This window comes from Puma concolor, chromosome E4 (assembly GCF_028749965.1).
Source record: "Puma concolor isolate L17-30 chromosome E4, mPumCon1.1.hap2, whole genome shotgun sequence".
Taxonomy (NCBI): Eukaryota; Metazoa; Chordata; class Mammalia; order Carnivora; family Felidae; genus Puma; species Puma concolor.
In genome coordinates this window covers 71436636-71452572 of record NC_141683.1, presented here as the reverse complement: position 1 = coordinate 71452572, position 15937 = coordinate 71436636, and the positions used below count along the sequence as shown (strand labels likewise).

The window sequence follows — 15937 nt, the reverse complement described above, 5'->3', positions numbered from 1 at the left end:
CTAACCCTAACCCTAACCCTAACCCTAACCCTAACCCTAACCCTAACCCTAACCCTAACCCTAACCCTAACCCTAACCCTAACCCTAACCCTAACCCTAACCCTAACCCTAACCCTAACCCTAACCCTAACCCTAACCCTAACCCTAACCCTAACCCTAACCCTAACCCTAACCCTAACCCTAACCCTAACCCTAACCCTAACCCTAACCCTAACCCTAACCCTAACCCTAACCCTAACCCTAACCCTAACCCTAACCCTAACCCTAACCCTAACCCTAACCCTAACCCTAACCCTAACCCTAACCCTAACCCTAACCCTAACCCTAACCCTAACCCTAACCCTAACCCTAACCCTAACCCTAACCCTAACCCTAACCCTAACCCTAACCCTAACCCTAACCCTAACCCTAACCCTAACCCTAACCCTAACCCTAACCCTAACCCTAACCCTAACCCTAACCCTAACCCTAACCCTAACCCTAACCCTAACCCTAACCCTAACCCTAACCCTAACCCTAACCCTAACCCTAACCCTAACCCTAACCCTAACCCTAACCCTAACCCTAACCCTAACCCTAACCCTAACCCTAACCCTAACCCTAACCCTAACCCTAACCCTAACCCTAACCCTAACCCTAACCCTAACCCTAACCCTAACCCTAACCCTAACCCTAACCCTAACCCTAACCCTAACCCTAACCCTAACCCTAACCCTAACCCTAACCCTAACCCTAACCCTAACCCTAACCCTAACCCTAACCCTAACCCTAACCCTAACCCTAACCCTAACCCTAACCCTAACCCTAACCCTAACCCTAACCCTAACCCTAACCCTAACCCTAACCCTAACCCTAACCCTAACCCTAACCCTAACCCTAACCCTAACCCTAACCCTAACCCTAACCCTAACCCTAACCCTAACCCTAACCCTAACCCTAACCCTAACCCTAACCCTAACCCTAACCCTAACCCTAACCCTAACCCTAACCCTAACCCTAACCCTAACCCTAACCCTAACCCTAACCCTAACCCTAACCCTAACCCTAACCCTAACCCTAACCCTAACCCTAACCCTAACCCTAACCCTAACCCTAACCCTAACCCTAACCCTAACCCTAACCCTAACCCTAACCCTAACCCTAACCCTAACCCTAACCCTAACCCTAACCCTAACCCTAACCCTAACCCTAACCCTAACCCTAACCCTAACCCTAACCCTAACCCTAACCCTAACCCTAACCCTAACCCTAACCCTAACCCTAACCCTAACCCTAACCCTAACCCTAACCCTAACCCTAACCCTAACCCTAACCCTAACCCTAACCCTAACCCTAACCCTAACCCTAACCCTAACCCTAACCCTAACCCTAACCCTAACCCTAACCCTAACCCTAACCCTAACCCTAACCCTAACCCTAACCCTAACCCTAACCCTAACCCTAACCCTAACCCTAACCCTAACCCTAACCCTAACCCTAACCCTAACCCTAACCCTAACCCTAACCCTAACCCTAACCCTAACCCTAACCCTAACCCTAACCCTAACCCTAACCCTAACCCTAACCCTAACCCTAACCCTAACCCTAACCCTAACCCTAACCCTAACCCTAACCCTAACCCTAACCCTAACCCTAACCCTAACCCTAACCCTAACCCTAACCCTAACCCTAACCCTAACCCTAACCCTAACCCTAACCCTAACCCTAACCCTAACCCTAACCCTAACCCTAACCCTAACCCTAACCCTAACCCTAACCCTAACCCTAACCCTAACCCTAACCCTAACCCTAACCCTAACCCTAACCCTAACCCTAACCCTAACCCTAACCCTAACCCTAACCCTAACCCTAACCCTAACCCTAACCCTAACCCTAACCCTAACCCTAACCCTAACCCTAACCCTAACCCTAACCCTAACCCTAACCCTAACCCTAACCCTAACCCTAACCCTAACCCTAACCCTAACCCTAACCCTAACCCTAACCCTAACCCTAACCCTAACCCTAACCCTAACCCTAACCCTAACCCTAACCCTAACCCTAACCCTAACCCTAACCCTAACCCTAACCCTAACCCTAACCCTAACCCTAACCCTAACCCTAACCCTAACCCTAACCCTAACCCTAACCCTAACCCTAACCCTAACCCTAACCCTAACCCTAACCCTAACCCTAACCCTAACCCTAACCCTAACCCTAACCCTAACCCTAACCCTAACCCTAACCCTAACCCTAACCCTAACCCTAACCCTAACCCTAACCCTAACCCTAACCCTAACCCTAACCCTAACCCTAACCCTAACCCTAACCCTAACCCTAACCCTAACCCTAACCCTAACCCTAACCCTAACCCTAACCCTAACCCTAACCCTAACCCTAACCCTAACCCTAACCCTAACCCTAACCCTAACCCTAACCCTAACCCTAACCCTAACCCTAACCCTAACCCTAACCCTAACCCTAACCCTAACCCTAACCCTAACCCTAACCCTAACCCTAACCCTAACCCTAACCCTAACCCTAACCCTAACCCTAACCCTAACCCTAACCCTAACCCTAACCCTAACCCTAACCCTAACCCTAACCCTAACCCTAACCCTAACCCTAACCCTAACCCTAACCCTAACCCTAACCCTAACCCTAACCCTAACCCTAACCCTAACCCTAACCCTAACCCTAACCCTAACCCTAACCCTAACCCTAACCCTAACCCTAACCCTAACCCTAACCCTAACCCTAACCCTAACCCTAACCCTAACCCTAACCCTAACCCTAACCCTAACCCTAACCCTAACCCTAACCCTAACCCTAACCCTAACCCTAACCCTAACCCTAACCCTAACCCTAACCCTAACCCTAACCCTAACCCTAACCCTAACCCTAACCCTAACCCTAACCCTAACCCTAACCCTAACCCTAACCCTAACCCTAACCCTAACCCTAACCCTAACCCTAACCCTAACCCTAACCCTAACCCTAACCCTAACCCTAACCCTAACCCTAACCCTAACCCTAACCCTAACCCTAACCCTAACCCTAACCCTAACCCTAACCCTAACCCTAACCCTAACCCTAACCCTAACCCTAACCCTAACCCTAACCCTAACCCTAACCCTAACCCTAACCCTAACCCTAACCCTAACCCTAACCCTAACCCTAACCCTAACCCTAACCCTAACCCTAACCCTAACCCTAACCCTAACCCTAACCCTAACCCTAACCCTAACCCTAACCCTAACCCTAACCCTAACCCTAACCCTAACCCTAACCCTAACCCTAACCCTAACCCTAACCCTAACCCTAACCCTAACCCTAACCCTAACCCTAACCCTAACCCTAACCCTAACCCTAACCCTAACCCTAACCCTAACCCTAACCCTAACCCTAACCCTAACCCTAACCCTAACCCTAACCCTAACCCTAACCCTAACCCTAACCCTAACCCTAACCCTAACCCTAACCCTAACCCTAACCCTAACCCTAACCCTAACCCTAACCCTAACCCTAACCCTAACCCTAACCCTAACCCTAACCCTAACCCTAACCCTAACCCTAACCCTAACCCTAACCCTAACCCTAACCCTAACCCTAACCCTAACCCTAACCCTAACCCTAACCCTAACCCTAACCCTAACCCTAACCCTAACCCTAACCCTAACCCTAACCCTAACCCTAACCCTAACCCTAACCCTAACCCTAACCCTAACCCTAACCCTAACCCTAACCCTAACCCTAACCCTAACCCTAACCCTAACCCTAACCCTAACCCTAACCCTAACCCTAACCCTAACCCTAACCCTAACCCTAACCCTAACCCTAACCCTAACCCTAACCCTAACCCTAACCCTAACCCTAACCCTAACCCTAACCCTAACCCTAACCCTAACCCTAACCCTAACCCTAACCCTAACCCTAACCCTAACCCTAACCCTAACCCTAACCCTAACCCTAACCCTAACCCTAACCCTAACCCTAACCCTAACCCTAACCCTAACCCTAACCCTAACCCTAACCCTAACCCTAACCCTAACCCTAACCCTAACCCTAACCCTAACCCTAACCCTAACCCTAACCCTAACCCTAACCCTAACCCTAACCCTAACCCTAACCCTAACCCTAACCCTAACCCTAACCCTAACCCTAACCCTAACCCTAACCCTAACCCTAACCCTAACCCTAACCCTAACCCTAACCCTAACCCTAACCCTAACCCTAACCCTAACCCTAACCCTAACCCTAACCCTAACCCTAACCCTAACCCTAACCCTAACCCTAACCCTAACCCTAACCCTAACCCTAACCCTAACCCTAACCCTAACCCTAACCCTAACCCTAACCCTAACCCTAACCCTAACCCTAACCCTAACCCTAACCCTAACCCTAACCCTAACCCTAACCCTAACCCTAACCCTAACCCTAACCCTAACCCTAACCCTAACCCTAACCCTAACCCTAACCCTAACCCTAACCCTAACCCTAACCCTAACCCTAACCCTAACCCTAACCCTAACCCTAACCCTAACCCTAACCCTAACCCTAACCCTAACCCTAACCCTAACCCTAACCCTAACCCTAACCCTAACCCTAACCCTAACCCTAACCCTAACCCTAACCCTAACCCTAACCCTAACCCTAACCCTAACCCTAACCCTAACCCTAACCCTAACCCTAACCCTAACCCTAACCCTAACCCTAACCCTAACCCTAACCCTAACCCTAACCCTAACCCTAACCCTAACCCTAACCCTAACCCTAACCCTAACCCTAACCCTAACCCTAACCCTAACCCTAACCCTAACCCTAACCCTAACCCTAACCCTAACCCTAACCCTAACCCTAACCCTAACCCTAACCCTAACCCTAACCCTAACCCTAACCCTAACCCTAACCCTAACCCTAACCCTAACCCTAACCCTAACCCTAACCCTAACCCTAACCCTAACCCTAACCCTAACCCTAACCCTAACCCTAACCCTAACCCTAACCCTAACCCTAACCCTAACCCTAACCCTAACCCTAACCCTAACCCTAACCCTAACCCTAACCCTAACCCTAACCCTAACCCTAACCCTAACCCTAACCCTAACCCTAACCCTAACCCTAACCCTAACCCTAACCCTAACCCTAACCCTAACCCTAACCCTAACCCTAACCCTAACCCTAACCCTAACCCTAACCCTAACCCTAACCCTAACCCTAACCCTAACCCTAACCCTAACCCTAACCCTAACCCTAACCCTAACCCTAACCCTAACCCTAACCCTAACCCTAACCCTAACCCTAACCCTAACCCTAACCCTAACCCTAACCCTAACCCTAACCCTAACCCTAACCCTAACCCTAACCCTAACCCTAACCCTAACCCTAACCCTAACCCTAACCCTAACCCTAACCCTAACCCTAACCCTAACCCTAACCCTAACCCTAACCCTAACCCTAACCCTAACCCTAACCCTAACCCTAACCCTAACCCTAACCCTAACCCTAACCCTAACCCTAACCCTAACCCTAACCCTAACCCTAACCCTAACCCTAACCCTAACCCTAACCCTAACCCTAACCCTAACCCTAACCCTAACCCTAACCCTAACCCTAACCCTAACCCTAACCCTAACCCTAACCCTAACCCTAACCCTAACCCTAACCCTAACCCTAACCCTAACCCTAACCCTAACCCTAACCCTAACCCTAACCCTAACCCTAACCCTAACCCTAACCCTAACCCTAACCCTAACCCTAACCCTAACCCTAACCCTAACCCTAACCCTAACCCTAACCCTAACCCTAACCCTAACCCTAACCCTAACCCTAACCCTAACCCTAACCCTAACCCTAACCCTAACCCTAACCCTAACCCTAACCCTAACCCTAACCCTAACCCTAACCCTAACCCTAACCCTAACCCTAACCCTAACCCTAACCCTAACCCTAACCCTAACCCTAACCCTAACCCTAACCCTAACCCTAACCCTAACCCTAACCCTAACCCTAACCCTAACCCTAACCCTAACCCTAACCCTAACCCTAACCCTAACCCTAACCCTAACCCTAACCCTAACCCTAACCCTAACCCTAACCCTAACCCTAACCCTAACCCTAACCCTAACCCTAACCCTAACCCTAACCCTAACCCTAACCCTAACCCTAACCCTAACCCTAACCCTAACCCTAACCCTAACCCTAACCCTAACCCTAACCCTAACCCTAACCCTAACCCTAACCCTAACCCTAACCCTAACCCTAACCCTAACCCTAACCCTAACCCTAACCCTAACCCTAACCCTAACCCTAACCCTAACCCTAACCCTAACCCTAACCCTAACCCTAACCCTAACCCTAACCCTAACCCTAACCCTAACCCTAACCCTAACCCTAACCCTAACCCTAACCCTAACCCTAACCCTAACCCTAACCCTAACCCTAACCCTAACCCTAACCCTAACCCTAACCCTAACCCTAACCCTAACCCTAACCCTAACCCTAACCCTAACCCTAACCCTAACCCTAACCCTAACCCTAACCCTAACCCTAACCCTAACCCTAACCCTAACCCTAACCCTAACCCTAACCCTAACCCTAACCCTAACCCTAACCCTAACCCTAACCCTAACCCTAACCCTAACCCTAACCCTAACCCTAACCCTAACCCTAACCCTAACCCTAACCCTAACCCTAACCCTAACCCTAACCCTAACCCTAACCCTAACCCTAACCCTAACCCTAACCCTAACCCTAACCCTAACCCTAACCCTAACCCTAACCCTAACCCTAACCCTAACCCTAACCCTAACCCTAACCCTAACCCTAACCCTAACCCTAACCCTAACCCTAACCCTAACCCTAACCCTAACCCTAACCCTAACCCTAACCCTAACCCTAACCCTAACCCTAACCCTAACCCTAACCCTAACCCTAACCCTAACCCTAACCCTAACCCTAACCCTAACCCTAACCCTAACCCTAACCCTAACCCTAACCCTAACCCTAACCCTAACCCTAACCCTAACCCTAACCCTAACCCTAACCCTAACCCTAACCCTAACCCTAACCCTAACCCTAACCCTAACCCTAACCCTAACCCTAACCCTAACCCTAACCCTAACCCTAACCCTAACCCTAACCCTAACCCTAACCCTAACCCTAACCCTAACCCTAACCCTAACCCTAACCCTAACCCTAACCCTAACCCTAACCCTAACCCTAACCCTAACCCTAACCCTAACCCTAACCCTAACCCTAACCCTAACCCTAACCCTAACCCTAACCCTAACCCTAACCCTAACCCTAACCCTAACCCTAACCCTAACCCTAACCCTAACCCTAACCCTAACCCTAACCCTAACCCTAACCCTAACCCTAACCCTAACCCTAACCCTAACCCTAACCCTAACCCTAACCCTAACCCTAACCCTAACCCTAACCCTAACCCTAACCCTAACCCTAACCCTAACCCTAACCCTAACCCTAACCCTAACCCTAACCCTAACCCTAACCCTAACCCTAACCCTAACCCTAACCCTAACCCTAACCCTAACCCTAACCCTAACCCTAACCCTAACCCTAACCCTAACCCTAACCCTAACCCTAACCCTAACCCTAACCCTAACCCTAACCCTAACCCTAACCCTAACCCTAACCCTAACCCTAACCCTAACCCTAACCCTAACCCTAACCCTAACCCTAACCCTAACCCTAACCCTAACCCTAACCCTAACCCTAACCCTAACCCTAACCCCTAACCCTAACCCTAACCCTAACCCTAACCCTAACCCTAACCCTAACCCTAACCCTAACCCTAACCCTAACCCTAACCCTAACCCTAACCCTAACCCTAACCCTAACCCTAACCCCTAACCCCTAACCCTAACCCTAACCCTAACCCCTAACCCTAACCCTAACCCTAACCCTAACCCTAACCCCTAACCCTAACCCCTAACCCTAACCCTAACCCTAACCCTAACCCTAACCCTAACACCTACCCTAACCCTAACCCTAACCCTAACCCTAACCCCTAACCCCTAACCCCTAACCCCTAACCCTAACCCTAACCCTAACCCTAAACCCTAACCCTAACCCCTAACCCTAACCCTAACCCTAACCCCTAACCCTAACCCTAACCCTAACCCTAACCCTAACCCCTAACCCTAACCCTAACCCTAACCCCTAACCCTAACCCTAACCCTAACCCCTAACCCCTAACCCTAACCCTAACCCTAACCCCTAACCCCTAACCCTAACCCTAACCCTAACCCTAACCCCTAACCCCTAACCCTAACCCTAACCCTAACCCTTCCCTTTAGTGCTGAGCAAGCCAACTCTTCCAGCAACTTCTCTCTCCTCCCTGGACTGGCAGAAAGTCTTCCAAACTTTCCGAAGACCCTGTGCCTATCTCCTCAGCACCCAGAGGCCTGGATCTTCAGTACCTGCCCTGCCGGGGGAGGTGACCCGCCAGTATCCACAGCTCCCCATCAAGGCAGGTCATGACTGGTGTCCCAGGAGTGGCAAGGAATGCTATGGGAATGGGGCAGTGCCAGTTCTGGGGGGCCATGGAGGTGTCTCTCTGGGGTAGTATTCCTGCCCACAGGCCTTCTAGGGAGTCTTCCAGAGCCAGGAGAGTCACCTGACCTCCAGCTACTAGGGCTGGCTGAGACCCACCTCTGCTTCTCATGGCACTCCAGCTCAGGTGCCACCATTCTGACTTACATCCAAGCTACCCTCCCCAACCCAGCTTCCAGAACCCACTATTTGCAGATAGTGATAGAGCCCTCCTCCAGCCAGGTTCCCTTCCCCACCCTGGGCAGTGCAGTGAAAAGCACATGAGCCTGGACGCGCCCCCCCACCCCCTGCCCCAAACCCAATGAAAGGACTAGGGGTGCTCTCCCCACGCCCCTCCGCCTGGTCCAGACAAGCAGCCACAATCCCAGCCTCTGCACCCGCCCTTTTCCAGGACCCCGCTGGAGGCTTGGGGAGTGGGGGGCACAGCTCACAAAGAGCCTTTTGAGCCCAGCGCCTAGGGGATGCCCCTGCCCAGGCCTAGGGAGGGGATCTAAGGCATGAGGCTTTGCCCTCCAGGGCCTGGGAAAGGTCCTGGGGCCAGCCTGTTGGGGGAGGGGGCGTCAGAGCCCAGTAGTCTCCCTGGAATCCCGCCCCCACATCCTTGTCTCTATGCCCCCAACCCCTGGTCCTGGGGCTCCCACTCCCGCCCATAGGGTGACGCTCAGGGAGGGAGGGGGCTGTGGGAGTCCTGACGCCTTGGCGGGGTGGGGGTTGTGCCGGGAGCTCAGAGATGGAGGCGGAGGGCCAGGAGTGCGGGGATGGAGGGGCTGTGGCTAGGGTCACCCTGGACGCCAGGGTCAACTCACCCATCTCCAGCCTGGTCTCAGCAGCGGAGGCAACAGCGGCAGCGTCGGCGATGGCTGCGCAGCCCTCGAGGCCCCAGCGGGGAGATACTGGCGTCTGCTACAGCCTCTCACCCCATCTCGAGCTCCTGCAGAGTCTGGGGCGAGCACAGGGCATCGCGGGCATCCCGACCCAGCGCTCGGCCCACATCCCCCTCTCAGGCCCCCACCTCCACACTTTCCCGCGGTCCAGGCACGGGCTGCCAGGCCGCACCCTGCGACGCAGAGCGTGGGCGGTCCCCCCGGGAGGGGCGTGTGGGACGAGAGGGGTGCGAAGGCGAGGCCTGAGTGCAGCAAGCAGAGGTGCCAGCTCCCGCCTGGCATGGAGGGTCCGGACCCCGCCCCACCCCCCACCGGAGACCCCTCCCCTCCGTTCGCAGTGCCCAGCTGGGCCTGGAGGGGACATCGGAGCCCAATAGTCTCCCTGGCATCCAGCCCCCACCTTCCTGTCTCGACGCCCTCAACCCCTGGCCCGGGGCTCCCGCTCATGCCCCTAGGGTCACTTTCAGGGAAGGAGGGAGCTGTGGGAGCCCTGAATGCTGGGGGTGGGGGGTTGTGCCTGGAGCTCGGAGATGGAGGCAGCGGGCCAGGAGTGCTTAGATGGAGGGGCTGCGGCTCGGGTCCCCCCGGGAGCCAGGGTCAACTCACCCATCTCCAGCCTGTTCTCAGTAGCTCAGGCAACAGCAGCGGCGGCGGCGGCGGCGGCGGCGATGGCTGCGCGGCCCTTGAGGCCCTGGCGGGCAGATGCTGGCGTCTGCTGCAGCCTCTCACCCCATTTCAGACTCTGGCGGAGGCTGAGGCATGCGCCTGGCATCGCGGGCCTCGCGGCCCCGCGCCCGGCCCACATCCTCGCCTCACGCCCCCACCTCCACCCCTTCCGCCTTCCAGGCAGGGCCGCCAGGCTGCACCCTGGGACGCGGCGCGGGGGAGGGCCCCCCCCCCCAGGAAGGGTGTGTGGGGCGAGAGGGGTGTCAAGGGGAGGCCGAGCTAGGCGAGAAGAGGTGCCGGCTCCCGCCAGGCTCCCAGGCTCCGGACTCCACCCCATTCCCCCACCGGAGCCCCCTGCCCTTTGTTCGCAGTTCCCCTGTAGGCCTGGGGGGGGGGGGGGGCGGCGTCGGAGCCCAATAGTCTCCCTGGCATCCGGCCCTCACCTCTCTGTCTCCACGCCCCCAACCCCCGGCCCGGGGCTCCCACTCCTGCCCCAAGGGTCACGCTCAGGGAGGGAGTGGACTGTGGGAGCCCTGACGCCGTGGGAGGGTGGTTGTGCCGGGAGCGCAGAGATGGAGGCGGAGGGCCAGGAGGAGGGCGTGGGTGGAGGGGCTGCGGAGCGGGTTCCCTGGGATGCCAGGGTCAACTTACCCATCTCCAGCCTGGTCTCAGCAGCGCAGGCAACAGCGGCGGCGGCGATGGCTGCCCGGTCCTCGAGGCCCCGGCGGGGAGATGCTGGCGTCTGCTGCAGCCTCTGACCCCATCTCGGGCTCGGGCGGAGGCTGAGGCATGCGCCCGGCATCGCGGGCATCGCGGCCCCGCGCCCGGCCCATAGCCCCGCGTCCCGGCCCCACCTCCACCCCTTCCCACGGTCCAGGCACGGCGGCCAGGCTGCACCCTGGGGCGCGGCGCGCGGAAAGGGCCCCCCGGGAGGGGCGTGTGGGGTGAGAGGGGTGCCAAAGGCAGGCCAGAACGCGGCGAGCATAGGTGCTGGCTCCCGCCTGGCTTGGCAGCTCCGGACCCCGCCCCAGCCCCCACCGGAGCCCCCTCCCGTCCGTTCACAGTGCCCAGCGGGGCCTGGGTGTGGGAGTGGGAGCCCAATAGTCTCCCTGGCATCCGGCCCCCACCTCCCTGTCTTGAAGCCCCCAACCCCCGGACCCGGGATTCCCGCTCCCGCCCCTAGGGTCATGCTCAGGGAGGGAGGGGGCTGTGGGAGCCCTGAAGGCGTGGGGGGGGGGGGGGATTGTGCCGGCAGCGCCGAGTTCAAGGCGGAGGGCTAGGAGTGCGTGGATGGAGGGACTGTGGCGCGGGTCCCCCGGGACGCCAGTGTCAACTCTCCCATCTCCAGCCTGGTCTCAGCAGCAGAGGCAACAGCGGCGGCGGCGGCGGTGGCGGCGGCGGCGGCGTTGGCTCCGCGGCCCCCGGAGCCCCAGGCTGGGAGATGCTGGCTTCCGCCGCAGTCTCTTGTCCCATCCCGGGATCCGGTGGCGGCTGCAGCGGGCTCCAGGCTTCGCGGGCGTCGCGGCCCCGGGCCCGGCCCCTATCCCCGCCTCACGCCCCCACCTCCACCCCTTCCCGCGGTCCAGGCAGGGCCGCCTGGCTGCACCCTGGGCCGCGGCGCGGGGGAGGGGACCCTCGGGAGGCGCGCGTGGGGCGAGAAGTCTGCCGAGGCGAGTCCCGAGCGTGGCGAGCAGAGGTGCCGGCTCCCGCTAGGTTCCGTGGCTTTGGACCCCGCCCCACCCCCCACCGGAGCTCCCTCCCCTCTGTTCGCTGCCCCGCGCTGGGCCTGCCGGGGGGGGGGGGGGGGGGGGGGGGCGTCGGAGCTGTGGGTACCGTTGACAGTTAGGCCTCTGTGCGCATGCGCAGTGGTTGCCTCTTCTGAAGTGCGCAAGCGCGTTTGTGTTGGGCGGTATTCCTTGTTGCCGGTTACTGAGAAGTGGCAGCTACCCAAACGCGGATCCTCACTGCTGGGGTGTTGTGGCCAGGCGGGTTTGGCCTGTCTCCGGCGCTAGTGTTGGGCTCGGGAGGCAGCGGAAAGGGAGGGCGGGGTGAAGTCTCTGTGGAGCCCGCAGGCTTCGCAATGAAGAGGATTTGGGGGTTCGGGAGGGAGAAGGGCATGTCGCCCATGGGCTCCGCTTCTGGCTTGCAGAGGCAGGGCAGGGGCGTTGGGCAGAAGAACAATACAACTGACAACTTGCTGCTGGGTTACCATGTCCAAGACAGAGATCTCAGAAAGATCCACAAGGCTGCCTGCACGGGCAACGCAGCGCAAGTGCAGCAGATTCTGTTCTTCGCGGAAAATGGCGTGGATGATAGAGACAAGATGAACAGGTAATAGGGGCTTGGAGGCTGGCAGGGAGGAGGTGGGACGGACCTGGGAGAAGAGCACATCTGGCCTAGCTCTACCTGTGCATCCGAGCCCTCCCTCGGGGGCTGGGTTCGCTTCCCTCCTGAGGTCCCGCTGCCCCTCGGTCGTGGGAACCCTACGTGGTCTAGCACCAGGCCGACAGCGTGAGCGGCAAATACAAAGTCTTCAGCTGCCCTGGCACGTACCCGTTAATTCCTGAATAGACCACTTGACTCTCAAGTTTGACGTGATTTACCCAAATTTCAATAGTAATACACACGAAATTAAGTGTCGACAACATGTGGTTTTTAATGGACTCATTTTCATACCATAACGTCGTAGAAAAGTGCATAATGGGAGAAATAATTCCTGTAATCAACTTCTGGGCTAGAAATGCTTGGGACAAAATCCAGTATCCAGTTTATGTCTGTGTACACTTAGGTGTGTGTGCTATTTCCTGAGGGACCTTGGAAGGACATTTTGAAGTGGAAGATGGCTCTGAATAGGAGGACTCCTTTTTCTCAAAATGTGTACCCTTCCTGTATTTGTCAGTGTTAGGTAAAGCAAATGAAAGCATCCTGGTTTTAAGAATTTTGAGCTACACATGCTCTTCTTGTGATGTCATTAAGGAAATTTTTGGACTCACTATCTTGTACATCTGAAACTGATAGAACACTGTATGTTAACGAACTGGAATTAACCTAAGAACTTATGTTTTTATATAGGAGGTAGATTTGCCCTTCCAGATATCAAAATGTACCTGAAATCTCCACAAATTATTCATTTACACACAGCTGAAAAGACAGATAAAGGAGTGGTGCAGAGTAGAACATGACCAACGCTCAAATATACATAAGACTTTTGAATTTGATACTGGTGACATTTCGTATTAGTAGGAAAAGGTGAATTATTCCTAAGTAGTGGAGAAACAGCCAATTTGGAGAAAACTTGTTAGAATTTTATCTCCCTTAAAATAAGTTCCAGATGGGATATCAATTTAAAAATTGTAATATGCAAAATAAGAAAAGTAACAGAAAAAAATCCCACAAATGCCTATTTACCCATCCTAAGAATGACTTGAAAAGCAAGACTTTTGGGGGGTGCCTGGGTGGCTCAGTCAGTTAAGCCTCTGACTCTTGATTTCAGCTCAGGTCATAATCTCAGGTGTTCATGGGTTCAAGCCCTTCGACGGGCTCCCTGCTGTCAATGTGGAGCATGCTTGGGATTCTGTGTTGTCTCTCTCTCTCGCTCTCTCTCTCTCTCTCTCTCTCTCTCTGTCTCTCTCTCTCTCTCTATTTCTCTCTCAAAAAAAAAAAAAAATTGGGGCCCCTGGGTGGCTCAGTAGGTTAAGCGATCTGACTTTGGCCCAGGTCATGATCCCGTGCTTTGTGGGTTCGAGCCCCGCTTCAGGCTCTGTGCTGACAGCTCAGATTCTGTGTCTCCCTCTCTCTCTGCCCCTCCCTTGCTTGCACTCTGTGTCTCTGTCTCCGAAAAATAAATAAATATTAAAAAATATTTTTTAAATCAAGAATTCTGGAGATTGATTTAGCAACATAAAAAACTAAAAGCCTCTATCAGAAAATAATATTATGAAAATAAAAGACAATGCACTTGCAAATATTTACAACATATTTGTATCAGACAACAGAATCTATCTTCGTTTTACAGGGAAGTCTTTGAAATCAAAACGAACAAAAGCCTGTAATTTGAAATCGTGCAAAGTATTTCTTTGCATATCTACAAGGGACCAGTGGACATAGGGAAATATAGTGTCCCTGGGAAAAAAGAAATTTAAGTGAAAAAGGGACTGAAATACAATTTTCCATCTACAACCTTTGTGAAAATAGAGTGATGGTGCTTATACTGCCGCTTAAAGTTTAAGTTGTTTTCGACTTTCCAATAGACAATTTGGTGTAAGTACCACATTTAAAAAACATGTATTCATTTTACCCATCAATTTTATTTCTAGTAAAATATCTTTAGGAAATCACTAGAGATAAATGACATACATTTTGCTTTTCTCAGCACTATTTAAAATAGCAATGTATTAAGAAGAACTCGTATAATGGCTTTTATAAGTAAATGTCATTACATCCATAAGATGGATATGTGATCATTGAAAGTGGCATAGATAATAGATATACACAGAGATGCAGAGCTGTGCTTTAGTGGATCATTAAGTGAGAACAAAAATCAGTGTGATCATAGGTACACACAAGCAGACTACAGTTTTATGTTAAGCCCAAAAATGCGGAAAATGTGACGACATTTGTTATTTCTGAGCCTTTGTATTTACATGCATTTTTCTTTGCCTTCAAAGAAAATCTGTGCTTTCTACAGGAAAAGGTGTATAAAGGTCCTATTAAAAGTTTATGCCCAACAGAAAGGGTTTATTGTCGTTGAAGTGATCCTGGAGAAGAGCAAGAATATTGATATTATATACATAAAAATAATTTCTCACTTTGTGTTAAAAAATATTTTTGGATGTAAAATAAGAAAAGTGAGTTAATTGAAATGTTTTTTGAGGATTGGCACATTTGGACAACTTTTGGCCTCTTCAGAAGTAAAGGGAGTATTTTTATTTGCACTTGTAGATTGTATTATGCATATATTAATCATATACATAAGTATTTCTGTTATAGGTAGCTTTATTACGTGTAATAGGTAAATGATTTATATTAATCATGAAAATAAAATATATTAGTTGTGTGCTTATGAAAAAAATAAGCCCTAGCAAATATAAGGGATTATTTACTGTTTCAGAAGTATGCTTTCCTTTATATACCTTGTCTTTAAAAATATTGAACTCTCCAAATGTATTTATCCACTCTTTCCATCTGTTTATTTATCACCTAGAACCTGCACATATATTATATAGCGGACATACTCTACCCAAGATTCTTTTGTTCTCAAAGACTTCAGTTTGCACAGTATGAGCAAGATGAGGCATTTTATTTATTTATTTTCTAAAGATATTATTTTTTAAGTTTATTTATTTATTTTGTGAGAGGGATGGGGTGGGGGTGGGGGTGGGGGTGGGGGGAATGGAAGGACAGAGAGAGAATCCCAAGCAGGCCCCGTGCTGAAAGTAGGAACTTTTCCAATACACTTTTCAAAGAGTCCCAGCACGGGGCTTGAGCCAGTGAACATGAGATCATGACTTGAGCCCAGATCAAGAGCTGCACGCTTAACAGACTGAGCCACCCAGGTGCCCCAGCTTTTATCTTGTTTACTTTATGTTTTAAGTGTTATGTATTGTTGAGGGTGAAAGCATGAGCAGGGGGAGGGGGAAAGGGAGAGGAGGGACAGAGCATCTAAAGCAGGCTCTGCACCAGATTTTATTTTTAAGTAATCTCTATACCCATCGTGGGGCTCAAATTTACAACCCTGAGATCAAGGTCCTATGCTCTACTGACTGAGCCGGCAAGGCACCCCTAAGATGAGAAATTTTACATTGAAGTATTAGGACTTAATCTCAATGGGA

General features: G+C 52.4%; 1 protein-coding gene and 1 long non-coding RNA gene across 2 annotated transcripts in view; one reads left to right on the top strand and one right to left on the bottom strand.

Annotated features, from left to right (window-relative positions):
- Positions 1-9377: 9377 nt before the first annotated feature.
- On the bottom strand, positions 9378-10101 carry LOC147572823 (uncharacterized). The gene is made up of 2 exons (XR_015246071.1): positions 10047-10101; positions 9378-9496 (listed from the first exon to the last, which is right to left on the bottom strand). It is a non-coding gene; the product is annotated as an uncharacterized LOC147572823 (long non-coding RNA).
- Positions 10102-12040: 1939 nt separating this feature from the next.
- LOC147572820 (ankyrin repeat domain-containing protein 26-like) overlaps positions 12041-15937 on the top strand; it is a 188005-nt gene continuing 184108 nt past the window's right edge. Inside the window, exon 1 of the mRNA XM_086693475.1 lies at positions 12041-12437. Within this exon, the coding sequence (XP_086549601.1) occupies positions 12187-12437 (251 nt within the window). The 5' untranslated portion in view covers positions 12041-12186. The remainder of the gene's footprint in view (positions 12438-15937) is intronic.